Source organism: Nothoprocta perdicaria, unplaced genomic scaffold (genome assembly GCF_003342845.1).
Source record: "Nothoprocta perdicaria isolate Ctin4 unplaced genomic scaffold, notPer1 scaffold_156, whole genome shotgun sequence".
In the NCBI taxonomy this organism is placed as follows: Eukaryota; Metazoa; Chordata; class Aves; order Tinamiformes; family Tinamidae; genus Nothoprocta; species Nothoprocta perdicaria.
Genome location: NW_020454716.1, coordinates 1,470,364 through 1,497,505, shown reverse-complemented (window position 1 = coordinate 1,497,505; position 27,142 = coordinate 1,470,364). Strand labels below are relative to the sequence as shown.

Genomic DNA, 27,142 nt, shown 5'->3' with positions numbered 1-27,142 from the left:
TCAGCAGCTCCAGTTTGCCATATGTGGGTCCATTAGCCTCCAGAAGGCTACACAGAGGGTAATGTGAGTGTTGAGCTTGCTCCAGCCTCAGTGATGAGGGCCCCTACAGCTGCAAGGGGCTGGATCTGCCTAGTGCAGAGAAAGGGAGGGGGGGTCATCCTCAACCCTGCTCAGGGCACAGCCGCCTGGGGAGACGGAGCTTTCCCCCCTGCACAACACTGCACAAATGCTAGTAGGGAATTCTTTATAAAATTGCTTCCCGAGAGAGATGATGACAGTCCGAGATCTTCCCCACAGCTTAACAGATGCGGAAAGCGAGACCGATGGAGATGAAAGGATCAGTACCAGAGCCTAAAGAGCAACCTCAGGCTTTTGATCCTAAATCATGTGCTCAGCTACTACCAGCAGCTGTGATCCCAACCTTTCTATCCTTAGAAAGGCTCCCCCTCCATAGTGGTGGAGTGAAGACAGACCCACAGCTGGTTTCTGGCAGTGCTGCCCTAGCTCCAGCCTCAAGTGGCCTTGAGAAGTCCCTCCCAGTCCTCACCTGTGACAAGTTCACCTCCTCCAGCTGCCTGCAGGAGGAACAGGACCTTCCTGTAGCAGCTGTAAAGCAGGACATCCATTTGCTCCATCTCACTTCTTCATAAGGGATGGTCCTGGACATACAGCCCCCACTCCCTTGTCATAGTCTATAAAAAGAGTCCAATTAGGGCAAGCTGCAGCAACAAACAGGAAAAAATAAGAGAACCTTCTCCTCTTTTGGGGCTAAGTGCTGTTTAGCATCAAGCCCTTGCAGACCACCCCCAGGCTCTGTTCTGTGCTGGAGCAGAAGATATCAGATTAAAAAAACCCTAGCACTAGCATCAGCTAGAGTCAAATGCCTGTTTGAAGTTTTGCAGAGACAGCTGCTAAGTAGGGGACCAAAGAAGAATCTGATCTCACTTGATTTAAAACTCCTTTAGAAAGACCTACCCCTCCACACACACCTGAAAGACACAAATTTAATTGTTCTATCCATGAGTCTTCTGAGAACTGCTCCCTCATAGTGTAAGAACATGTGTCTCTCACCTCCTGAAGAGCACTTTCAAGGTACCTAATCAGTCAGCCATCTACAGATTCAAACTCATGGTGTAAGTCAGTCCCAGGGTGTGAAAGGGCATCATAAAGCTGACCCTCCACTTCCTTTCTCCATAAGCCTGTCTTGCAATGGTTTTGTTCAGTTTTCCTAGAAACAGTCTCCTCTCTGACCCTCCCACCCCCCCAAACACCATTAACCAGTCTGAACACATTTGCCTGACCCCCAAAACACAAAGACTCAAGCACCACTTACCTATACCAACAGCTATGGCTGAAGCGCCGTGCAGAGCTGTGCCACTGCAGCTGCCCAGGCAGCTGGTGCTGGCAACAGGAGCCAAAGCCACAGCCTGCCACCTCCCAGCTCCTCATGCAGCACACGCTGCTTTGCTCTGCACGCTCTCTGGGCTGCACTCGACCATTTCTTGACTCACAGGGAAATAGTTTCCCTCCTAGAACGTGACTCTTCCACCTATACAGGTTGGCCCACCTTATAATATCAATGTGGTTTCTAACCACCTTTTGGATGCATGGATGGAGGCTGTAGCATTTAGCCTGATGTTGAACATTGCCTCTGCACCAGATTCAGTTCGTTAAAAAATGCAGTATTTCTTGGGTCAAGTATTTTCCAAGCTGACATACATTTTGCATGGCCAACAGGTACAGTGCGCAGTCTGAAATTTATGCAGCTGCTTCTAAATGCCAAGAGCACTAACAAACCACATACAGTAACTACCCATTAACTATACTAAGATACCTAACAGCAATAGCCCTAGACCCCAACATCATCAGTTGGTTGAACTCTGTTGTTCACCCAAGCAGTTCTATCCAAGTAGGCATCTTTCTACCGGGATTTTGGGAAAATTAGCCTCCTCAAGGGCACACTTGGATCCAGCCAACAACAGTGCATGAAGAAAAAAAAGAGTCTAACTCAACTACACAGGCCTTCAACTTTTAGTCCTGTAGAGAATAAGAATGCAGCCTGCAGCTATGGCCAGAAATACTCTGCTAGGAAATAGCTAGGAAGTAGGGGAAACCAGTGCTGGTGACCCCAATAGGTGTTGGGGGAACTGGCCAACAAGCACTAACGTACTTTTAGTCGTTCCTTGATTGATCTTGAAGAAGGCAGTAAAGCCTCTGCACATTCTACTACTTCATCCCCAGGAAGTAGCATCTGGTGCTTCAAACTTTGGTCCTTTCTCCCCAAAGTCAAAGGAAGAGTGATGCCTGTATAGTAGCTGAGCTAGAACAGGGCTCCCACATGTGGGACTCATCTCACCAGCTGCTTCACACTACTCCTGCTCACACCTTGCTCCCTGTTGCTACCAACAGCAGGTTAGACACATGGCAGGCAACTCAGCTACGACCACTGCTACCACCAAGGAAGCGGCACCTGTAGGAAACAGGGTGAGGTGAAGGGGACAGAAGCCCAGCCTAGGAACTACATGAAATATCCCAAACAAGGAGATTTCAACATGCTTGGCTGGCTGTTTTCCCAACAGCTTCCATCTCTTCTCTCATATTACAATCAAAAATGCTCCATTGGTCCCAGCACTATCCCTGTGAAGGGAACAAGTAAGGAGTCTTCCTCTTCTTTTGCCATACCTTGTGCTGAGCTCTGTACAGCAACCAATGCAAAAACAAATACGGGGTGGCACCTCTGGTAGCAAGAACGAACAGCAATTCTTTTCATTTGTGATTTCAAATTTCACTGAACTACAACTAATCCTGGCCAACTCCCAGGTACCTGAACAGTACTTGCTAAAAGAGGAACTTGCTGTAAATGTGAGGCTCAACAGGCAGGTGCAAGACTTACCAAGGGGAGTAGCCGAGTCCTTCGCTGGTTGCCTTAACTCCCTTTCTCTTCAGGGATTTGGTTTTGATGTGCTGTCCTGATTTTTGTGCTTTGTTTAAAGGTTTCAGAGCCTGTGATCCCAATGGCCAGTTTCCCTAGAGAAACCAGCTCTTTTCCCTGAGCCTGTCAGGCCTGTACACCTCCCTGAGCCTTCCTCATGCTGTTTGCTCACCTCCTCCCGAAGGGTTTGTGGGGGGGACCTGCATGACGCAGCTCTCCCCACACATCACCTGGTAATGCCACCAGCACCGGGTTACACGCTGAGTCATGCCGGTAAGTGGAAAAGAAGGAAACCACTTTAGAACAAAAAGGAACTAACAACAACAAAAAAAGTTATAATTATAATGCAAAATTACCGACACAAACCCCCCTCCCACCCTTCCCATGACAGAAAGTCCAGGAATTAGACTTTCTTGGGACGGCGTCCAACTTGGTAATAATAATAAATGCTGATGAGGATGAAGAGGGCTCGGCTGACTAGGAGGAGCACAGCACCTGTGGCTATCCGGCCGCTCTCAACCAGTGAGACAGTGGTAACTGGAGGAGAAAGAGGGAGATAAGGCAAAGGTTGGTGATGAAAAAAATAAATGAAGTCCAAGTAGTGCATAACTGTTTTCTACCATCCTCTAACACAGCTTAGTTGGGAGGCCTGCTGAGCCTTGCTAATGCAAGAGCTTTTACTGGAGGCCACCAGTCCCATACCTGGCAAATCTGCCAGAGGTGCTCTAAGTGGCTTCATTTCACAGCTTTAAAATCAACCACAGCTCCATAAGCCACAAGGCTCTCATTTATAGAAGCACTTTATTAAAAGCAACTTTCTGCTCAGGCAGCCAACCTGAAACAGTAACTTGAATGGATGCAAGTTTCCATCTAGCCCAGGTGTTAATTGGGAAATCTGCAGTTCATAAATCTGCTTTGGGGTTTAAACACTTTAGTTCTGCTATATATGTATTTTTAAAATGCAGAAGCACCTTTAAAATGTGGTTATTTTACACAGGCTGCCCATTTTCTGCACATCTTGCTTTTCTGTTGCTAACAGCTATCCCATACCTAAACCAGCTCCCTTTAAACACGATTAATGCTCTGCCAAAACTTACACGCATGCATAAAAACCCGATTCATGGTTAAACAAAAGTCAGGAAGACAACAGAAAAGCAAGTCCCAAAAATAAAGAACTTGAACTATTTTCCTCTCCTGTGGCAAGACTAACAGTCCGTTGAGCCACAGACAGGCAAGGGACACAAGGTGGCCTCAGCGGCTTGCACAAGTGCTGCCCCAGTCCCAGCACTCACACCAGGTGTCCTGCCCATCTCCAAGCCCCCTTCCCCAGCAAACGCAGCCTCAGCACATGGGACACGGCCCTATCCCTTGCTCCTTGCGCCGCAGCTCCCGCTACGCACCCAGGAACTGCACGGCGAAGTAGCAAGCCTCTGTGAGCAGGGTCCAGCGGATGACGACCTTCTCGGCCGTGTACAGGGCGTTCCACATGATGAGAGAGATACCTGCAGCGGGGGGACAGCACAGAGCTCGGCTGTCGCTGCGGGCCACGAGGCTGCAGGAGCAGCAGCCCGGCAGCCACTGCGTTTCCAGCCGTGCCCGCGAGATGCTGCTGCAGGCTGCGGGAAGCAGCCAGCCTGCCCACGCATCCACGCGGGGCGGCGCGTACAGCCTGGCACTGCCGCCCGCCTTCGGGTGCTGGGCATCGCTGATCCCAGCGGCTGCACCCACAGGCACCGGGATGCTGCCGGAGTGCGGCCGCCGCAGCCTGGCCGTGGAACCGGCAGCGGCGTCAGGGCAAGACGGGCCCCAAGTGTTCAGTTCCCCAACTCCTTTTCTTTCCCAGGCTGTCCCTCCAGGCAGCCCCACACCCTTCACCTGCCGGCTCCTCAGTCCCCACTTTCCCTGCGGCACAGTCGGAGGCACCCAGTGCTCCAAGCATTGCCATGCAGGATGTTGCTGTGGCGGCCCCGTCCTCCCGTTTCCTAGAGAACGGTTCCTAGAGAACAGTTCTCCAGGTGAGGCCCCGCACCCTGGTGCTGGCCTCACCTCCCAGCCCTGCCTCCCGTCCCGGCTCCGCCTGGGCTGCCCGGAGGTGCTCCCTCGGGATCGGGCGCCCGCATGGCACTCACTGAGCAGGGCTCCCCCGTAGAGCCGGACGGGCGTCTTGCTGCTCACCGGCTCCTCGTCAAAGACGGCATCGTAGAGCTGGTCTGGGAAAGCTAGGGCCTGCGGAGGGAGGGAAGGAGAGACTCACAGCGCGGGCCAGTCGCAGCCGCGGAGGCTGCGTGTCCTCTGCGCCGCAGGCCGTGCCCTGCGCCGGCCCCCTCGCTTACCATGATGGCCACCCCCGAGAACATGATGGCCGAAACCAGCTGCCAGACCCTGCGCAGGAGGGAAAACAGAGACCCCAACGTGAGCTTGGGGTCATCCTAAGTGCTCCCCACGGCCTGCACAATTACTGGCCTTCCTCCACATTCCCTGTGTCACATGGTCCCCCCCACCGGGCAAGGAAGCAGCTTCCCATGGCGGTGCCTGAGGCCACACAAGTTCTCACCTGAGTCCCAGCGGCTCCCGGACTGCAAACTTGATTTCATTTCCCAGGACTTGACTGATCTGAAATTCAAATAAAAGACACAAGTTGACTGGACAGGCTGCTCCCCAGCCTTAAGCCCCAGGCATACCCCCTTACCCTATGTAGTACCTCAGATCCAGAATGGGGGAAAGAAGAATGAGGATAGGGAATTTCTCCATGATCCCATGGCCCTAAAGCTTGACAAAGACTAGTCACATCTTAGCAGAAGCAGACGGCTCTGCAGCTCTCTCAATGAGCTCAGCTATGTGCAGGTAGCTATGGGCACACGCAGCATTAATTCTGTCCCCTTTTACGTACATAGTAAGATGGCAACAGTCTTCCCCTCAGCATGTATCCTGTGACACACAGCTCATGTCCTTGATACCACCAGCAAGGCTGGCAGTCGTGGAGGGACTTCATGAGTTGGGTTCTTCTCATGAACCAGGGAGGCAAGGTTGTATGCAGGAGGATATCAGCTACTGATAAGTTAACAGAAAGGTGAATGGCTCCAAGGCTGAACTCGGTGCACTGTTCACACGTGTCCAGTGCCTGGTTCTCCCTGGAGCAGGTTCAGTGGTTCCTGGCTTCCTGCACAGCACTCGGGGCTACAACTCTGCTCATAACTTGGCCAAAGTAAACCCTTCAATCATTTTGAAACACTCTCCCCTTATTTTCTTCTTTTAACAGAGTGGATCTTTTCTCATCTTCAAAACCAATTTCCTTTCTCCTCCCTGAAGACTTCCAGCAGCATTTGGGTCTCCAAGGATTGCCATCAGGCCTAATTTACCACATTACTACAGAATACAGCCTCTAACAGAGCTCTCTGGACACCACAGCAACAGTCCTACTCTTCCAAGCTCACACTTGGAAGAGACTGGCGCCAGCCACAACTACGTGGAAGGGAAACCTACACAGATAAGCCGCTGCATGACAGTAAAGTATCTGGGCTGAGCCAAGCAGCATCTGCAGGGGACAAGTGGAAGGCTGTGATCTGTTTAACTGCACCAAGATGCTCTCCCTGTCCCATATAAAAGCTATCCCTCAGGTAGGGACACAGCTTTCCCATGCTTTATTCACCTTACTCCATGGGCACATATAGGACTCAAAGTGCTGAAGAGGTGCTCCAGGCACACATGGGTGAACACGGGCAGATGGCAGAGGCCAATCTATAACCCAAGCTTCCCAGTACCCCCAGGAGTAGGTTGTGCACTTTGCTTGCAATCCAGAGCAGCAAGACAACATGCTCTTAAATCATTGTTCTAACCTTCCGGGCACCAGCATTGGAGTACGATAAGCAGAATAATTGGTTGTAATTCATTTCTAAGGCACCGTCTTCAAGCTGTCTAATGGGTGTCTTGACAGTAAAGTTTCAGCAATGGTTTAAAGCAGCTTCAAGGCTGAGTTCACTGTGTTACCATGAAAGCACTTTGGGGCAGAGGGGACACACAGCACTGGGATGCCTCTCCTCCCTACCAGCCTGACCCCATGAAGACGGGAGCACTGTTCATGCAGGTGACTGTATCGTCTCCAGCGCATTACGCTGCCTGGCATTCACAACCCCCTGTCAAAAGCCTCAGTGTTACTCCCCTCACATAGGCGTGGCAGAAAGTCACTTCTGGATCTCTGTAAAAAGTGTTTTGTGCACGTGTGCACAAAAGAGGCTACTGGGCGACAGACAAAAAGAAGGGTGCTTTTGTTCCCCTACATGGGAGGAAGATACAGCCAGTGAAAGAAGAGCTCGTGTAGGATAGAGCACGTCTGCCTGAGTTCTCAGAAGGAATGTAAGCCACCCACACAGTTATGTATATTCCCAAATTTAAAAAGCAACATCTCTAATAAGGTGAGAACACCAGCTTGCAGCTCCAGGCCTGGCCGCCCCCACAGGCCTGGCAATGCCACCCACTGCTGTCACTCTCCTCTATCACACACCAGATGTGGCGGCATCTGAGCTTCAAAGAAAAAACAAAAAACAAACAGAAAACCCAACCAAGATGTCCTGAAAAAAATAGATGCATTAAAATTGTAACAGAGACACTTAGGTGTTACAGTGGGACCTCATACCTGCTTTGGCTACATCAACACAGACAGCTTAACCGAGAAACAAGTTAGTATAGCTCATTTCCACACAGAGAGAAATCCGTTCTTCACTCAAACTGTCTGTACATGTCATTTACTCCCTGCCCCTCTCTTGCTCTGGCACAGTCAGGGGAAGTTGTACGACCTGGAGAGACACTCTGTCCTCATCTACACCCCACCACAGTTTCACAGCAATCAAAGCCATATTCTGAAAGCTCCCTCTCCAGAAGGCCTTTGAAAAGATCCAGTAAAGGAAAACTACTTTGCATATTCATTTTTTCCCCCTCTGCTTTTGAATGACCATTAGGAAGACCTTTCAACAATTTGCTGTAGAGACAAAGCCAAATGAAACAGGTGGCAGATGAGCACAAAGGTGGCACTCAGCCACACATTAGGATGACTGCAAAGTTGCTGTAGTTGCTTGAACCAATAGCTGAAGCCAGGAGCAAACCCATGCAGATAGGCCTCCTGCTCAGTTCTAAGACCATGAGCTGAAGCAATGACCCGTCAGGGAATCCTTGGTGATGAGTCTACCTCGTAGCTAGGAGGATGCTGGATTTCACAGATCCTGGGCTCATTTCTGGCCATCCTCTGCTTCCCAGCATCACCAACTCCACTAGTCACCTTTGCCCACTGGCTGCAGCACATCCTCTGCCTCCATGTACTTCTGCTCTTTCCTGCCCTTCCCTAGTAAATGTCTCCAGCTTGTCACGCAATGGATAGCCTCACTGCTGGAGACTTGGAAAAGCCACACAACTCACTGCTTAGCTGGGCACAGAGCCCAGAGAGAGGATTTTTGAGAACCACCCCGGGGATGCTACCTCTGCTGTACTGCTGTGTGGGAACAAGGCCCCTCTGGGGCTCAGGGAGCAGCAGAGGACTGCAGGCTTTGTCTTCTCCCCCACACCTCACCCTTCTTTGAGTCTCAGGAAAGGGAAAGTATAACTTACCACTGTTTGCCCAACATATGACATTCCACAGGTTTAGTGAGTATTTTCCTGCAGCACTAACCTTTGCATTTAGCTTAAGTCACACTAGATGATTACCAGAGGTCAAAGCAAGGAAGACTTCCTGCTACTGCAATGCATTCCTCTAATCCCACCTTTATCCCTATGCTGCCCTCTCCCACACAGGGAGCAGCAGCTCACTGAGCCACCTCAAGGGCTCCCCTCTTGCTCCCCTGCATCCTTTTTTCTTGTTCCCCCATTCTCTTATTCTCTTTCCAAATATCCTGGAGCTCTTTGCCTTTTAATTCGAACTCCACATGCACACACCCCTGCTTTACCTCCCAAACCTGGTGTTGGATGGGCTTTCCTCTCCTTCTGTCAGGAGGACGAGGGATCCCACGGGCACATTCCCACCAAATGGGCAGGCAACCAAGGCTACAAGTGCCGTGGCTGTGTCCCCACACACACAGCCTCCTCTCTGCCCCATCAGCACCCCAGGACTGGCCAACCTCCAACCCCTGCAATGCATTAACGGGTTTCTTACCTTTGACCGATGCACCTCCCCATCGTCGTCTTCTCCGCCAACCCCCAAGATCTTCCGCGTCTTGAGCCGGCTCACCAGGTCCGTCTGGCTGTGCTTCTTCATCAGCGGTGGGGGCTGCTTGGTTGCCATGGCGATGCACAGGCACTTGCCCGTTTGGCTAGAAACTGAATTACAGAGTGGAGAAAAAATCAGGAGTGCTGACCCGGAGCGTCCCCACTGAGGGGACCGGGCGAGAGCTGGTCCACGGGCAGGCACTGCAGGGCTGACCCCATGCAGGGCAGGTAGGATCTGCAGCAGGGGACACGTGTGTGGCTTTTGCCTGCTTCAGCCCACCCCACAGTGCATGTGGTCAGACAGCTGTCACTCCCTCCCCGAGCTGCACAAAACTAGCACCCAACCAAGGAAGGTCTGGAGAACACCAGAGCTGAGAGGTGGCCTCTTCCTCAACCTAGGACATCTCCCTGGAAATAGGGGTGTGAAGCACACCATGCCCATGGCCCACCAGCTGCACTGGTGATGCAGGAGTCATCAAGGAACCACCAGTAGGATAAGTCTGTGCTACAGACATTCCTCCCTCCAGGGTCCAAAAGGGGCACCAAGTTAACCACAAAGCGCTGCCTAGGACAGAGCTTCTGCTCATGAGCTGCCAACAGCTTCATTCCCAGAGTTCACCTCCCTAATATATCCAAAGCCCAAGGAAATTCTGTCCCAAGAAAATAAATCAAAACACAGAATTTCTCTCATACAGCAGCCAAAGTGTCTGAAAAATCCATCAAATATCTACAACTTAAAATGCACTTTTCACAGCTTCTCCAGTTAAACCTCTGCTCTGTGTGCTTTTATCTTCCCAATTATAGCAGCAGGGAGAGCTTTGCTATCTGCTTGACATCCACCTTGTTGAAAGACAGGCGGACGGGAACCCGGCCAGGGCAATGCCCTGGCTAGGCTGTCTACATGGTCCTTATGAAGGAGCATGTCCCGCTCCTGGTGCTCCAGGCAGGCTGCAGATAAGGACGTCCTGCGCCCCACCATCTCCTCCGCTGTCTCACCTTGATGGTGGATAGCCTTTCGCTCTTGGTACAGGGCGTTTTTTGTGTGTATTTGAAAAAAGCAGGCAGGAAACGTCTTTGCCACCACGTGAAACTTCACAAGGCTTGAAAAACAAAAACTTCCTGTTATGCCAGCAGACAGCTCTTCATCTTTCCAAGCACTTCCCTTGCTGGCTGAGCGCTGGGGAGGCCTCGTGTTCAAATCGGCGCCAGGCTACAACGCAGCGCTTGTAGGTCCCTGCAAACAACTCATTTCAACATGTCTGGAGACCTTCTCTAGTCCAGAGGGAAGAAATCTGTTGTCACCACAATCTGTCAAAGAAAAATCAGAGCAACATTTTTAGCCTGGCATCCAGGAGCCTCACAACAGATACCCCAGATACCCACTCCTCATAGGCTCCTGGTCTTTCCTTCTCTCGAGTCTTTGGGGCCAAAGGGAAGGCATCAACCACACTGGTGAGACCAGGCAGCTCCTGGGCTTCAGGCAAGATATTTGACTTTGGGCAAAGCTGGTTTTGCAAGTGGCCAGTGATGCAGGCAGAGAAAGACTCACCAGAGGTTTAAAAAAATAAATAAATAAAAAGTCACCATCAAGCTGGTGACTTGAAACTAGTAACAAAGAGATAAAAGGGGTAGACAAATGACTTAACAGTCACATTTAGCCTTAAAGGCAACAGCCCAGAAAAATACCGTCTCTGGATTTCCATCTGTCCCACCACCTGTCCCTTTGCAATTGTTTTCCCTCTTTCATGAAGCAGGGCAACTAACAGGCTTCATTTTTCACAAAGCTATGAAGTGCCTGCTAAGAAATAAAAGTAGCAACACTACACGCTGCCCTTTTCCATCCTCACGCTCATTAAACACTATGACAGCCACAAATTTCACTGATAAATGCTACAGAGGTTTTTCATCTATAAACCACAGTCTGGCCTACCCCAGCATAAGGCAAAGGCCAGGCCCGTCAGGAGTATGGTACCTCTTAAATATTTTTTCAGACTAGGAGTCACTAAATGACACTTTGCATCTTGTTCTTCTCCATTTCAAGCCAAATATAACACAACTCCCAGACATTTGTTTGCTTTGTTTTAATTTCCCCACCACTAGGATCCTGCAGCCCCCATCTGCCAGTGCATACCAGCCCTAGGACTACAAGTAATCAGATGCAAGTTCCTCCTTGACACCATGCTGCTTTGGGGGAAACGGAAGGCAATAGCAAACAGAATGAGGAAATAACAGCTAAGATAAGAACAAGATCAAATTTTCAGAAGTCAGAAAAGATAACTTGTGTGTTAGTATGGTGTAATGGAAGAGATGTCTAGTATCCAGTGAAATTACTCAAAGATCCTTCAATCAAAACAGCTCAGAAAACCTCAGTTCAGAAAGTCCTTCTTTCCAATGTATCTTATACTTCCTCTTGACTCAGTTGAGCATTTTTTCATTTGCCACTTCATTATCCAAGAATCCCAGAAAAGAACTTTCCAAAGGCACCAAGCAGCTCATCCAGTCCATGAAAGGCCAGAGCTCCAGCACCGGCAATCCCTCACGCCGACCAAGTTTTCCCATGGCTGTCCCAGGAGAACAGAATTTACACTCATGCCAAAAGAGTTTATGGGTCCTCAGAGAGCACGGAAATGAGAGGTTATTCTGGCATCGTGCATGGAAGCATACTCCCACTCCCCTGCAAGGGATTTCCCGCTCCCTGGAATAGCATCCTCTTTCAGATGGTTGTCCATCCAAGAGCACATAACTCTTTCTGAAAATATCCAAAGGGCACCAACGCAACTTCTGTAACATAAGTCTATGAGGTTTTGTTGAGACAATGCAAGGAGACTGCATCCTGTTCTCAAAGGTTTAACAAAATGCTCTGTGCAGACCACAGGCATAATGCTTCTCAGCGAGCAGTTCAGTTCCTTAGGGCTTTGCACAGGTTTTGTCTTGGCTTGAATGACAACTGAAGAGGGAAACTGCAAACTCATTCCTACACCAGCATGCAAGGCAAGAAGCTCAAAAGGTAGTCACTTGTAAAAAAGTTGGATGAATTAACTTGTTTGTCTTCTGCTAACTCACATTGTCACAATAACTGGTGTGCACTCCTATTAACAAATCTGCCCTCAAAACCTACAATGATGCATTAAAAAAAAGAAAGAAAGAAAACTTGACCTCTTTTAAAATTCTTCTACTGCAATTCCTGCAATCCCTTCTGTTCTTGGGAGGCCCCAAGATGCTAAACTTGGATACCAAGTGTTTTTCCCCCAGAACCCCTCTGCTGCTAAAATCAGAGAAAGTTATGTGATACTTGCAGCTCAGCTTTTCCAATCAAAAATAACCTAACCAGTTCAACTCAAAAGGAACATTTCTCTTTCGGACACCTTCCTTACTTACCCTGAGCCACAGCACCACTCTATGGTCCCCTCCACAGGGACCAAAGCCTTCAAGCTTGCTGAAGCACCTGGGATGCCAAGTTTGCTGTCTACACAACACCAGTCTGACACCACTTCCCAGCACCCTCCCAGCAAGGCTGGCTGTCTATACGCTCGGCTCTGCCCTCTTCATGACCACAGACTCTGGCATCTCAAGACCTAGAGGAGACATCTCAAGACCTAGAGAATCTCTTAAGGGCAAGTGGTAAAGCAAGCTGGTTGGGGTTAAAAGAGGACTTGATGATTCGCAGACTAAGGCATAGAAAAACACCACTGGTTTCGAAGGCAGTTTTTCCACTCTAACCACAGGCCAAAAGATCAAAAGTTTGCTTTATCAGCTGTCTCACCAGTTGCCTTCAGGCCAAGAGTTGGAAATTTATCCATCACCATCATTAGTACTGCTCCCCCATTAAGAATTTCCACTCATTTGTGGCAAACCATTGGCCAAAAGCCAGGACTATGTAGGCCAGATAAAATGCCAATAAAATGCTCAGTGAAGGCCATTCTGATACATGAAACCACACTCCCGCTGTGCTAAGCACAGCTGTGGCATGGCCCAGAATCAAATCCTGCATCTCATTATCTCCATTTTCCAGAGAAAGAGCTGGTCTAATGAACACTGAATATTAATAATGAGCTAACACATGCATTAGTGCTAATTTAATGACATTCTGATAGAGAATGCAAAGGATTAGAAAACTTCATACTTACATTAATGTATCCTGACACACTGAGAAATTAGAGGATGTTTTCTATTAGCCTTGTGCATTTTCAAAAGAAAACTTCCACCTCCTCCTCCTCCAGCGATTCTTTTCTCCTTAATCCTTTCTCTAAGCATCCCAATGGCTGCACAGATCAATCACCACATGCAGGTGTTTCCTATTCCTACGCAGCTTTCAGTGATGGGCAGCGCCTAGATGCAAATAAAAGGGCTTTTTTCCTCTGAAGTCCCCTTTCTTCTTTTCAGTGTCTCTCCTCACTCAGCTCTGTTCAGCATATTGTGTTTGGTTTTGAAAGCTCCTGCTTACTGGTGCAAAGCACCCTCACCGGTGCCACACTACAGATAGCTCCATCTCTGCCACCTCCACAGCTCTTCCCTCGGCACCACGGCCTCCCTCCCAGCCTAGTGGCTAAGGACATCAGGAAAGGAGAGGTGCTCCGGAGTGCAAGAGCACCACGGAGCAGGGCTGCTGCCCAGCTGTGGGCCCCAGCAGCAGCACTGCACTCGCCAGCTCCTCCGTTGTCATTCCCAACATCTGACTGTCCCTTCCCCAACACTTGAAAGCAATGGGAACGCCAGGTTCACAGCACGATGCCCCCAGAGCAGCGCGGCCACTGAGATAAAAGGAAGTCTTGGCTCAAGCACGTCTGCAGGGCAAAGGCAGAAGTCAGAACACTGCTAAAAGAATAGGGCTGATCACAAAAGGACAGATAATACACAGAAAGTTATTTGCAGCCAGACACCCCTTGTCTTCTTTTCCAAGAAGCTCAATGCTGGATTATCTCAATGTCTCATAATCCTTCCACACAGCAGCCCTCTGCCTTACAGAAGGACAAGATCCCCACTCTGCAAACCCCAGGAGATACAACCCGCAGAGGTAGCAAGTCCCTCAGCTCTCACAGACACCCCTTTGTTACCTAAAGGGAATGGCATTCACAAGGCTCCTTTCCCCCCCCCCCCTCAGTCCACTCACTTACATGCTGGATATCTCTTGGTTAACAATTTGAAACATTTAAGCACTCTGAAATGCCTAATGGTTAAAGCAAACTCCATCTGCAAAACCCACTGAAGTACACGCTGGAGAGCTGTGAAGCATCCCTGTGGATCTTATCCAAATAGAATACTAAAAATTTGCACAGGATGCCTGTGGCAGAGACTGTCCCCAAATCTCAGGTAGCTACCAAGGGCTACCAATACGTCTTCAAACAGTATCATCTGCATTTATTGCTGGAAGAACAGGCTCCAGCCCACGCCCTGGATGAGGGGAATTAATTCTCCACGCTAGAAAATTGAGAAATTGGTCTTAAAGTAGAGGAACACTCTTCTGAAGCGGCCAGGATGCCTCAGAGAGACATTCTGAGGTAACCTGATCTAGTTGGAAATGATTGCATGTTGAGGCAGTAAAAACAACTAGCACAGAGCCACCACGGCAGCACAACGTGGCCGTCCCTCAGGTTCAGTGTGGCACAGTCTACACACCTAACTGGGATACCTCTCTTACCGATAAGAAGCCAGCGATGTGGACTCCTCTCCCACACAGTCAATTGACTGCCCTTCCAGTCCCTTGGCAACACCAGCAGGAATGTCTCTGGATGGAGGTTCACTTCCCAAATACAAACCAGTACAGGGACAGTGTCCTACCTGGAGCATGTCAGGAAAAAGGCTACGGACCTACACGCTTGACCTCCAGCACCTCACCTCTCTGGACCGCTACACATCAGCAATAAATCAGACAAAACTCGACATCAAAAGATCTGTTTGCAGGGTACTATCCTAGCCTTTCCATGACTTCCCTGCTCTCCTCTGCCCATCCACACAGTTTGTGTTAGTGATACAGCCAATGCCCATGTAATCTGGGCACGCTCAGCTCCCTGCACCATCCCAGTCCTCTCCCCCGGGATCTCCCGCTCTGCCATGTCCCCTGCACGTTGCTCATGTTGCCGCTCCTGCCCCCGGGCTCCACAGCAAGAGCTGCGTGGCCATCTCACATCCCGCTGCTTTGCACTTTGCTGCAGTTCTCCCCTGAAGCGGGGAACAAGCAGAGAAAATGAATGTAATGGTATTAGGAAACCATCATACTGTCCCCACATCTCCCTCTAAAGAGAAGTGAGGGAAATTGTGCGTGAAGACAGAGCTACAAGGGAGTTGCCTGAATCCATTCCCCCACTGTGCACTGCCTGCATACAGAAGACTGGGATGCAAGGAGAAAAGGGGGATCATTGACGGAGCCACAGCTCAGAGAAGCACCTTGAGGACGCAAAGCCCTTCCCCACACCCCTCTGCAAACAGAGGGGCCAGAGTGGCAGGGAGAGCAGGAAGTGGCTGACGCAACAGAAATAGCTCTGCGGTGAGGAATTGCAAGACAAAAACATCCTCTCAACACTTAGCTCATTCACAAGATCATCACTGCAGGTGATTTTCAGTGACACTTTCTGAATCCTGATGGGGCAGGGAAGCATTTCTCTACCCAACACAGCCTGCACAGTCATTACAAGGGCTTAGCATAAAATAATTGCTGAGGCTGCAAGTTTCTCCTCTGCTTTCTGACTAGAGGAATCCTAGTCCCGGAACAATTTATATTCGTAATTTTTTCCACCCCTTCCCCTGCATCATGCTCCAAGGCCACACTGTAGTGGCTGGGAGGTGTCCCAGCTCAAAGGTTTCACACCCCTGAAGTTTCCAGTTTCTCTGTGCACACTGAACAGGAAAACTTCCTCCCATGTTGCAGGCAGTGTTATACAACGCTCGAGAACTACAAAGTGTTCAGCTTCCCCAGAACCGGATTGAAAACCTCCATCGCGCTATTAGTTTCTCAGCCTAGAGCTATAATTAAACACACAGCAACCGCATTTCTACCAGCCTGCTAACCCCACCTGCAGCGAGACACCAAGCCCGGCCCGCGCGCTCGCGGCACCACGCGGGGCGGCCAGCAACGCGCCCAGCGTGCTCGGCCAGGTGCCCTGCCCCACGGGGACCACCGCTGCACGCAGGGCGCCCCATGCCCACGCAGGGCGCCCCATGCCCACGCAGGGCGCCCCATGCCCACGCAGGGCGCCCCATGCCCACGCAGGTTCGCCCTACCTCCGTGGGCTCAAGGCAGCCCGTGAGCTGCCTTGGCACGCAGGCACACGCATGCACACATGCACGTGCAGTGCGCGCTTGGCCACGCTAACCCGCTTTATCATGAAGTTGCCTGCTTGTCCCTCCCTGCTGAGGGAAGAGGATTTAGTTGTGCAGATAAAAGGATGCAAGATGCAATCTGCTGCTTTGGTGGCTCCAGTCCCCAGGCATTATTTCCACAAGAAAGTCAATTCCCCTCCGTCCTCCTCCCTCACGGCACGGTGCTCGGCCCCGAGCTCGCTGCAGCCATCCATCCGTCAGCGCAGAACCACCGCAGCTCTCCCCGGTGACTCAAGCAGCCGCGCTGCCGGTCTCAAAGCAGAGGCAGCATCCAGCTCATTGCCTCAGTAATTGGCTGGGCCGCCACGCCAGGCACGGGCATCGCGGCCTCGCCGGCTCATCCGCCTCGGCTCGGCGGCCGGCGAGCACCAGCCTGTGGGCAGAGGCCGGGGAGCAGCAGCGCAGGGAACCGGCTCCCCTCGTGTGGCAGAGCACTCCGACTTACTCGGCTGCGGATCATCCTATGAGTCAGGTATCATTAGCAGAGCACCCCACGCACTGAAGCTCCCCAGGGCACGCAGGAGCCGGGAGGCTGCGGAGAGGAGGAAACTCAGCGGGAAAGCATCAGGAACATGCACTGTTTCCCTGTGAGGGCATTAAAGGAGAAGGGCTCTTCAATCTCCCAGCTGCCACAGGCAGGTGTTTGTGGAAGACGGTCCCAGAAGTGGCACAGGCCATCTGTCCTGCAGACGGCTTCTGCAGGGAGCGGAGGCGGACAGTGGGAGACAAGCTGTAAAAGAAGTCGCCCCACACCCTGCTGCGAGAGCGCGGCTTTAGGAGGCCAGGGGCATCCCCTGCACCAGCAGGGTAACAGAGGTGAGCTTTGCAAAAAGTCTGACACAAATCTGCTCCTTCTCCTCTTGCTCACGCCTGAGAATTGCAGAAGCTCAAAAATTTTGCAGAAAATAACCCTGGGGCTGCAGGGAAAGCACTATCTTACCCATGACCATGCTCTAACAGCTAGTGAACTGCACAATATCGGATCGTGACAGCAACACGGGTCTTCTGGGCACTTCTTCCACTGATAATGTCAAAGCTACTCTGGTTTCCTTTACACCATACCCCAAACACTTGACTATTTCTTTCACAAGTTCTCCAAGAAGCTTGTGCTCCTCATTCCCGAGAATCTTCCACCTCTGGCTCTTTCCAGAGCTAAAGGAGGAAATTGTAAGGAATCATTAGAGAAGATTCAATGCCCTTGACCACGCAAGACTACAGTGTCCCCCTTCATACCTTCCTAGAGATTGTTTCCAAAACAATTTTTGATATATACTTACCTGAATCCATAAAAACTACATCAACCACCGTATTCCGACATCTGCAATTCAGTAACTTGCTGAGTACATGCACGTACAGCAATTTATTAGCTACCAAAGTAGCCACAAACACAGAAAATGAAATGAGGCTTTGCCATTCCTGCATCCCAGGAACAGATTTGTTCCCTGTATCATGCTGCATTTGCTGTCTCTCTCCTGAAGATAGCTGCTTTAGAATGCTCTTAAACCATGAGATTTTTTTTTCCTTTTATTATTTTTTTAAACAAAGGCCTCCTATTCGCTTGTTATATGGCCAGATATGCAGTCTAGGCACACACAAGGGGCAAAGGGGAGAGCAGAGGAATACATTTGCATTAAACAGGAAAATTGCCTTTCGGTCAAATCAGGATGTTTTCTAAGCCCCATACTCATACCCTTAAGAGTCTCCAAAGGACTTGAGCTGTTTGAAGTGCCAGTAGTAAAATTTGGCCCACTTTACTCGGACCCAATATGAAAAGTCCCCTTTGTCCACCTGTCATTGACCAAGTTGTCACTCATCCTTGGGAGCTAAGAAAATACAGCGAGGCCTATGCAGAACCATGCGGAAATTCACAGTCGTCACTTAGTTATGTGGCAATTTGCAGAGACACCAGAGCCTGTCCTTAGCCTGCCTACGAGCTAAAGTTTTCCAATCTTTTCTACTACTGACACAATTTTTGTCAATTTTTTCCAACTTGCAAAGGTGACATCAATAACTCCCTCCCCCCCACTAACAAGCAACAGGTCTGTTATAAACTTATCATCACTCTCAGCTTCCCATCTGTTAGGAGCTGAGCCACAGGTTTGGAGCCTAGATCCAAATTTCAGGAGACTACAGATTGCGCCTGGAAAGAGAAGGGAGGTAGAGCTGCTTAGGGTCCTGCTCCATGATAATTACCTTTTAAGAACATTTACTAAGGACAATTTAGACTGCCAGCTCAGACAAGTATTCTTAGTCACATGGGAGGGGTAATGACCATAGAGAGCAGCTTATCATGGACTCCCTATTTTGGGAGGTTAGAGGGCTGTGATTCCAGCTTCTATGTTTACCATAAACCACAGAATATGTACAGATACCAGCCTTCCTCTCTTAGCTCTGCTGATGACCATACACAGCACTTCTTGACATGTCATCTTACATCTTGGAAACACATTCTTATCTCCTCCCCAGATTTGCCAGTATTAAGCGTTGGTCATTTGTGCTCAGCCACAAGTCCAAGTTCAACCCCCCACCTCCTCAGGCTCCTTATCTCAAAGTAAGCACAGATTTGGAGAGAGGCCCTGGGAGCTGCTCAGCAAAAATGCTGTGGGAAAGGTCTACAACAAAACACGTGCTTCGACTAGTTTGTAGCCTATCCTCAGGTGGCAGAAGTCGTCTCGACACCTTGGTTTCTATAGAAACAGGTTAATGCTAAAAATAACAGACGCAAAATCTCACAGGTTGGGCAAACCAAAGACACAAGGGCAGAATTAGAAAAGGGAAACTTCCACATGCTGATGACGTGGGAAGAGAGCAAGCACAGGCTTCACGAATTTGCAAGTCAGGGGAACCAAATGACTTAGCAGAAACTGCCACAGAGCGGACAGGGGCTGATGCTCAGAGCAGGGCAGGGATTGCTCCGGAGCACCGGCCAGTGGCATCCTGCAGAGCCAAGAGCACGGAGCAGTGCTTCCTTCGGCAGCAGCGCACCTGGAAACTAAACCAGCTGTTTCCAGGAGCAGTACTGTTTAGTTTACAGAATAGAGCCCAAAAACTTGGACTCCGCTTTTGGCACTGCTGCTGTGCTTCCTCACCAGCACGACCAGGCCACCCAACCTCCTGCACTACACTTTTCCCAGCTTTTCTGTTAAGAATATGCCTTCTGCCTAAGCTGCCCTCACCCCTGCTCAGCAGCAGTGACATTTGCAAGCCGAATCCCCCACGCTGCACCCACTGCTCTGGCTGGCTGCCCGCTCGCCAGACATCTGTGCTGCTGAGCAAGGCTGCGAACGCCCACGTGGTGCCTCGCTCGCTGCACACTACCTGTCAGCGCCAGGAATGCCCTTCCCGGCCGCAGGAACAGCCAGCTTAGCAGGGCATCATTTTTTTCTGTCTGTCTTCATTCACTGCTGGCAGGGAAAAGCATTCTAGAAACCTTGGGGTAAACCTCATATCAATACAGCCTTTCCACATGCCGGCAACTCTCAGAAGATCCCTGTGGTCAGGTTAACACCCACACAGATGAAAACCAAGATAGCCACAGCTCAGTGCCGTACCACAAGGGTAGAAGGTGTAGGAGAAGCCATCGTCGCTACCAAGATCAGATCTTATTAGCCTTGGTGGTTCTTAGTACAACCAGCCCTGAAAAACCCACGACGATACAATCTCCTGCAGCTCATAGGAAGCTGACTTTGCTGTTATTCGCTGCTTAGTGTGTGGAGGGAAAGACACAAAAAAAAAAAAAAAAAACTATGCATGCATATACGTATGTGTACGTGCAGGTTTGTGTATGCCCAAGCTGTCAACCCTGGAATCATACACAGATCAACAAGACACTCGGAATTCTCCTAGTGTGAAGTGTGTGGCATTTAATCTCAGCCTTCCTTTCAGATTTCATAATGTGCATTATCAGCAACAGGTATTCAGCACACAAGTGCCCTTTAGAAAGCTCTGATCAGAGAAAAAGGAAATAATACAGAGCACCCGCAGACTGAAAAAGACAATGTCTCTGATACTAGAGTGCTCCTCCAGCTTGCTCAAAGGCCAGCGCTCTGCAAGCATCACACAAAGAGACAGTTCGTCCCTTGAGCAGAACAGAGGCATTTCAACGGTGGAGAGCATGGGGCTATCCAGGCAGGATGCAGGTTGAACCATCCCTCAGAGCTGCTGCCTATTTTAGGTTGGGATACATCACCTTTGTAACAGCTTACCTCTTCCCCTACACTGCAGGAGGATCCTAGAAGATGAATTAGACTTGGTTTTATGTGGATGGGCAGGATTAATCGCCCCCGATGGCCCAAAGCACAGTGATTGCATTCACCTTTTCACTACCTGATCCACGCAACTACTGCATGAGTTCTGCCCAGTTCACATGGAACTGCACTAAAGTCATAACCCCTTCCCATAAAGCCAATCCACTGCCCTCCCCATAACCCTCCGAAGGAACAAACTAACCATAAATGCATACACAAAAGAACAAGCTGCAAGGAACAGAGTTTCTGCTTTGTCAGGCACAAAAAAAAAACCCAGCGTCCTAAGCAGGTCTGCTCTTTTTAGCTATAACCATGGAAGATGCCAGAGGAACCAAAGCAGGATTTCTCTTTTTACACCACGGAGAAGACAAAGGAGTAGATGCCTCAACCCTAAAGCCAGCTCTCTTGATGCCTTAACCCTAGAGCCACCTCCTGAACCCAAATTCTGGGATCCATAAACTGAGTGGCAGAGCAGATGTGAGAGGCCCTAAGAAAGGCAGGATATAGGTACTACTGACGGCACCGCTACTACTACTCACTGCACCAGCACCCACACGTCAGGCTCTTAAGTAACCACAAAAATTGCAGCGTTGCCAGATGTCTCTTCTCTATTACTTAAAGTACTCCCCTTGCTTCCTTAAGTCTCAACTCTGCTACAAGCACCAATAATGCCAGCATAAATAAAATCAGTGGTGTGTATACGTGAATGTATAAGAAAGCAACCATATAGCACAGCCTCCTGCTTAGAATTGCTCAGGACACAGCAGTGCAAGGGTTTAGCCAACACTTTCCTCATTATCACCCCTGTAATTTCATTTAAATGCAGTGGCAGCTCTGGGAATCAGAGCCTAGTCTCTTTTCCCCTTATTTCTCTACACGTGCCAAAGAAAAGGCACTTGGTTTGCACAATAATGTGGATCAGGGAAGATATTGGCTGTAGCAGAGGAGCTCCACTGCTTTATCATTTCTTCGTACATCAATCCCCACTGCAGCCCACTAGTCCAGGGATTTAAACAGGGAATGTTTGCAGGAGTTACAGAAGGGGCTCGCTGCACACATGCTGCCCAGCCTCAGCTCGCTGTCAGCAGACCACGTAGGAGGACATCCACACGCTGCGCTGAGCAAGCGCTTGCATCGGGCAGGGTGAAGGAGGGAGGGTGGGCAACGCATTACAGGTGTGTGCTATTCAGAAACCATCCAGACCCCAACCCATTCAGCTCCAATATTAAAGACAGCTGAATTGCATTTCCACTTAACATGAAAATGACCTGGGACTGCACACACAGATGGTATAAATTTTTCAATCTTGCTAGGTGGAGCTTGACTTCTGGCAGATTTTCACTACTGCTTTCTACAAAAGAAAGTCTTGGTGCTCTGTATTACTACTAAGCAGCTTCTACAATAGCCTTTTTTTCTCCCCTAGGTTACAAAATACTAGCACTGCTTTCAGATAGCAAATGACTGGTTGTCAGAAGGCAACATCATCCTGCTCCTCTAGACTCAGTATTCTGGTTTTCCAGTTTCATTGTCCTCTTCACAGCAGGCAACTCCTGTTTTTCTCTCTCCGGTATACACTGCTGACCCTGAACAAAGTGCCACACAGCCAACACTATACATCCAATAAGAAAAGATTAAAAGTCTGTGACTTAGGTCCCCTGAAAATAACTTGTTTTGTACCAGAATATTCAGCTTCCTTTGTTGCTAGCAGTACAGACTAACATTTCCATGTCACAGTCTCACCTTAAGGCTTCATATAGCAAAACAGACTGCCTGAATTCAGACTCTGCCCAAACTTATCTGACAAAATTGCCTCCCATACATACCCTGCAGCGATATAGGAACAGCTAGGCTGTTTCCCAATGGACCTTATGTCATGCATGGTGAGGCAGTGTAAGATGGCCAGGAAGGCTGGACTAAAGACATCTTCCTGGCCCTAACACACATGGGCTGGAAGGCAGGATGCACCCTAGCCTGTGCTCCCTGCCCAGCCCAGACTCTGACCTCGGGAAAGCTGCCTGCTCACTCCGTCACAGCAGCCCAACAGCTACAGCAGAGCCAAGCACAATGACCAACCAAGGCTGCACGGACACACGGGCTCAGCGATGCAATTCCTGAATTAACGCTCGTCACCTGGAAAAGCCACAAACACCTGAGGACCAGCGGTTTGCCTCTCCCTCACAAAACAGTGCAGCTATGAAAGGGCACTTCTGCTGCCATCGTGGGCTCCTGAATCAGCGTGTGCTCAGACAAAAGCGCTAGCTGAGTCACCCACGGCGTTTCCTGCAGATCCCTGGGTTCTCTCTGTAGGTCTCTTGTCGGCTGCTGACATGGCCTTACACTGTTTATTTTCCCAGCCCGGGCAGGATACAGCTAAGACCAGGAGGGCTGTGAGCCTTTGTGTAAGGCTCCCACTGCACCTGCTTTCCTCCACCCAGGGTTTGAGCACTGCCTGATTTCAATAAGAAAGAGAGGCTTTCTCTCCTGCAGCAGCTGCAGCAGCGACAGCGCTAATCTCCCGAGGAGACGAATCCCCTCAAACAAATAATTAGGTTCCCTATGGCAGGGTAATCTGACACTGCTGCGTGCGCATCTCCCCAGCTCCCAACGCCAGCAAATCACTGCCCACCACTTTCCTCAACACCTTCCACTTACAGGACCTCAAACCAAACAGCTTCTAGGACAGCCCAGAGGAGCACAGCTAGCTAGGGGGCTTTCTGCTGAACCTTCTGATTTGGGGCCCATGGGGTTCAGAAAATGAACATACGGGCTGCCACAGTGCGCACTGAAAAGCGCTCGCAGCTTCCAGCAGTAAACCCTACAAGCATCACTTTGATCATCTCCCAGTTTTGGCAACAGCTCCCCTGCAACCCCAGTGACTGTCAGCACATGTCTGTATTTAGGTCGCCTTACAGTCATGGTTTGTGGAAAAAAAAAAAAAAAAAAAGACCACCTTCCCTTTAATTCCCTGATTGTCCCCTGTAAAATGAGCTGGATAAAGCACAGTAAGCAGGTCCCACCGGGGTCTGGGGCAGATGTGCTAGACACAGCTACCCTAGGCAGCGTTTCCCCATAAAGAACATAAAGAAACAATGCACAAGCATGCTAAATGGATTCTTGTTTTGAATATATAGGGATAAAAAGACATTTATGGATTTCTCCATCTGGAACACACTTTGCACAGAATAAGGATAAGATGCATATCCACTTCATGAAACCAGAAGGGAAAGTTCGTCACCAGGGTTTAATCGGAAACCCTGGAACTTTCCAACTAGCACCAATTCTTGTCAGGTGTTGGCAGACCCTGCACATCTCTAAGCCTCATCCTCTTGTCTATGATGTGAGAATAGGCATGTTCGAGTGCCGCAGATGGGCAGAGAAACACACTGAAATACAGCATGAACTGAAACCTTTGCAGACAACAAAGAGCTTCACAAAGAAAAGAAACTGAAGAAGGCCAAAGAATCATTTATCATTTCCCTTCATGTTTGAACTATATATATATGTAAATATACGCATACACACACACACCCTTTAGTTATAGCTAGATTTGTCTTTGCAAACATCCCATGTCAGCAACTTGAGCAAGAACACCTCGATGCTGAGAGGAATCTCCCTGGCCCGCAATCGACAGAAGAGATTCAGAAATACATTTGCAAGAGAAGCCAGGAAGCCACGTGATCTGGGAACACCTGGTTGTCTCCCAAGTGCTGTTTTCACAGCTCTGGAGAAAGTCCCAATGCATTCGGGGGCCCTGCACAGGGTCTTTTCCTCCCAAGAATTGTTTTCACATTTTTATGTTGAAAATATAAAAATAACCTCAAAACAAAACAAACAAAAAGAGAACACCACAGAGGTTTGCTTTCTATAAATAACACCCCAAGAGTGCCAAGGTCCCCAAGCCAGTCCTCTTGGCACAAGACCAAAATTAAAACATAAACAATCCCAACATCTTTCTGGTGCACATGTGCATTTTTCTGTGCCAGGGGAACACTTGAAACCAAAAATAAAACAGTAGGCAGCTATACACCCCCACTTCATAGCCTCATTGGTCTCCTTTGCCATCTCAGAACAGACTCTATTCCCCCTCACTCAATTCGCAGCCTTCCGCCGAGCCCTGTGGTGGCAGCCCCATCTCACCTGCAGCTGAGGGAAATATTCTTTGTATCATGCTACCGTTTAGCAGCCCTCATCAGAGAGCTGGGTCCTACTTGAATGAAGCACATAAAAAACACATATATAGCAAATAACAGATCCACCACCTGGTCTGACCACTCCAAGTTAACACTTCAACCTGCAGAGCACTGCACAAGCCAAGGCAATATAGGCTGAGGAGGTACTCCAGCGTATTTCAGCACTTGATGCTCGCTGAAAACAACAGAAAACTATTCGCCTTTGGATCTGATCCTATCCTGCAGGAGCTTCCAACGGTGAGAAAATCTCAGGGCAAAGCATCTCTATGGTGTATCCTCCCACGAATCCACAGCCACCCCAAAACCCTTTGGATGGAAGCCTCCAGAGATGGCTCAAACATACCGTCTCTCAAAATTGAGTCCCTTCTACTGGCCAGCAAGCAGAAGAGAGATCTTCCTCCTGAGACCATAAGGCAGAAGTTCTATCTTCCACCTCTTCAGCTTCCCCAGAAAGGAGCAGTCTTCACTTTGCTCCAAATAGCCACAGAGAAAAATCAAAACCCATTCGAAAGCAACCAAATCCCCGTGCCGATTATGATCGGTACCCAGGCCGCCTGCACAGCGCGCACCAGCATGAAACGGGTTCAGGGTGTCCTTCACAAACTGCTGTGCTTGCACACGGTGCGGGTGGGCACCCGCTGAGAGGCGGCAGAGGTGCCTTCATGCTGAGCCTCAGGATTTTGTTTATTTTTGCTTTTCTTAAACTGAGGCCTTTCCAACAAAACTTCCTCCCAGGGAAGAGAAACTTCCCTGCATAAAACATAGCGACTACGTACGTATTTAAAAAACACTTTCCTTACCCATGTGTCCTAAACATCCTTATGCAGCAGTCTCCACTTTAGCGCAGCTAGAGTTACTGAGCAAGATATTTATGACAAAGTCCAAAATAGCCAGTGCTCTTGTATACTCCGTAGTTTCTCCTGGCTTAACTGTACAGGCAGTAGCCCTAAAGCCAACAAGACTTTGGTCACTCCGGGCATTTTCATCTAACAGCCTGTACAGATGGAGTAAACGATAGTCATTCACAGCTCTGGCTTTGCTGGCCCCAGCTCTTCAAGGGGGCTGAGACACTTTCTGGGTTAAGGAAAGTCTGTGCGTGCACAGACCCCAGGTAACTCTAGGGCAGAGCACTGAAAGTACAAGTTAATATAAAAGAAAATTAAAATAAAACTCCCCCTTCCTCAGCCTAGTTTGCTCAAAGTTGTACTGATCTGGAGAGCTTAGTAGCTGCTGGTCTAGACGGGTCAACGCTTCTGTTCTGCCTTAGTGGGGCGAGTCAGCTCCTGCAAGAGGCACACCAGGCACTTGGGTGTTTGGGGCCGCACAGACACCCAGAACAGGCTGTAAACCATCTGGCTGCTTTATCCCTCAGACCTCATCCTCCCCCTCATATTGCAGCAGAAACTGTCCCATCTCCTCAAGGCGCACTCTGTAACCCAGTCCTGTCCCTTCTATTCCTATGCCAAGTCCTGCTCCGAGCCCTCACCAGGGAGAGGTCTCCCAGGCGCTGTTGCACCCTCCTTCCCTGAGGCTCCCCATCATCCACGGTGCTCCTCTCCAGCACAACAGGAATGCCAACATCCAGCCGGGATGCACTTGTGGGCCACTCCACCCATCGGCTGTCCCCACACATCCTGAATCCATGCGTCCTGCTCAGCTGCCTAGCTCCAATCTCCCAGGGAGCACAGGGCTCAGCACACACTATCTCCTCTTCATGTTGGCACCTGAAGCACCTGCTGTGGTCCTCCTGTGGTCCTCCTAAAGCAAAGCAAAGCCCTGCTTGTACCTTCACAGGAACCTGCTGCTTCTATCGGGACCTGGTGCTTCAGCAGCTCCTTCCCCATCCATCCCTCCCGGGCGCTGCTGGAGACACTCCAGGCTCCAAGCGCTTGAGCTCAGGGACCAAGAGGACTCGGAGGGTCCCACCGCACCCGCGCTCGCCTAACACAAAAGTCTCTCCTTCCTCCCGCTCGAGCCCAGGCGGCAGGACGGGACTCACCTCGGCACACCGGCACCTCCGCCGGACCCCAGACCCCGCAGGCGGCGGGAAGGAGGGATCCCGCTGGGAACGCGGCCCCTGACGATGCCGGACCCCACTCCGAGGGGACCGCGCGCCGCTCGCGGCCGCCCCTTGCCCCGCTGCCCTCCGTCCCTCCCTCGGTCCCTCCCGCGCGCCGGCCGGCACTCACCGCCCAGCAGGGCCCGCGGGCGGCTGCCCCATGGGCGGGAGCGGCGGCGGCAGCGCGGCCGGGCAGCGGCGCAGG

At 50.1% G+C, this 27,142-nt stretch overlaps 1 protein-coding gene across 4 annotated transcripts; it reads right to left on the bottom strand.

Moving 5' to 3' along the window:
* Nucleotides 1-229: 229 nt before the first annotated feature.
* On the bottom strand, nucleotides 230-27,128 carry TP53I11 (tumor protein p53 inducible protein 11). 4 transcript variants are annotated; one of them, XM_026035115.1, is made up of 8 exons: nucleotides 27,068-27,128; nucleotides 10,121-10,432; nucleotides 9,072-9,235; nucleotides 5,487-5,545; nucleotides 5,266-5,314; nucleotides 5,062-5,158; nucleotides 4,333-4,434; nucleotides 230-3,469 (listed from the first exon to the last, which is right to left on the bottom strand). In XM_026035115.1, exons 3-8 carry the CDS (start codon nucleotides 9,198-9,200, stop codon nucleotides 3,336-3,338), a joined length of 570 nt encoding a protein of 189 aa, XP_025890900.1. In that variant the 5' UTR covers nucleotides 9,201-9,235; nucleotides 10,121-10,432; nucleotides 27,068-27,128; the 3' UTR covers nucleotides 230-3,335. The 4 variants fall into 4 exon arrangements, with proteins under 4 accessions (XP_025890900.1, XP_025890901.1, XP_025890903.1 ...); XM_026035116.1 differs by lacking the exon at nucleotides 27,068-27,128 and adding an exon at nucleotides 26,878-26,936; XM_026035118.1 differs by lacking the exon at nucleotides 27,068-27,128 and adding an exon at nucleotides 20,647-20,666.
* Nucleotides 27,129-27,142: the final 14 nt, after the last annotated feature.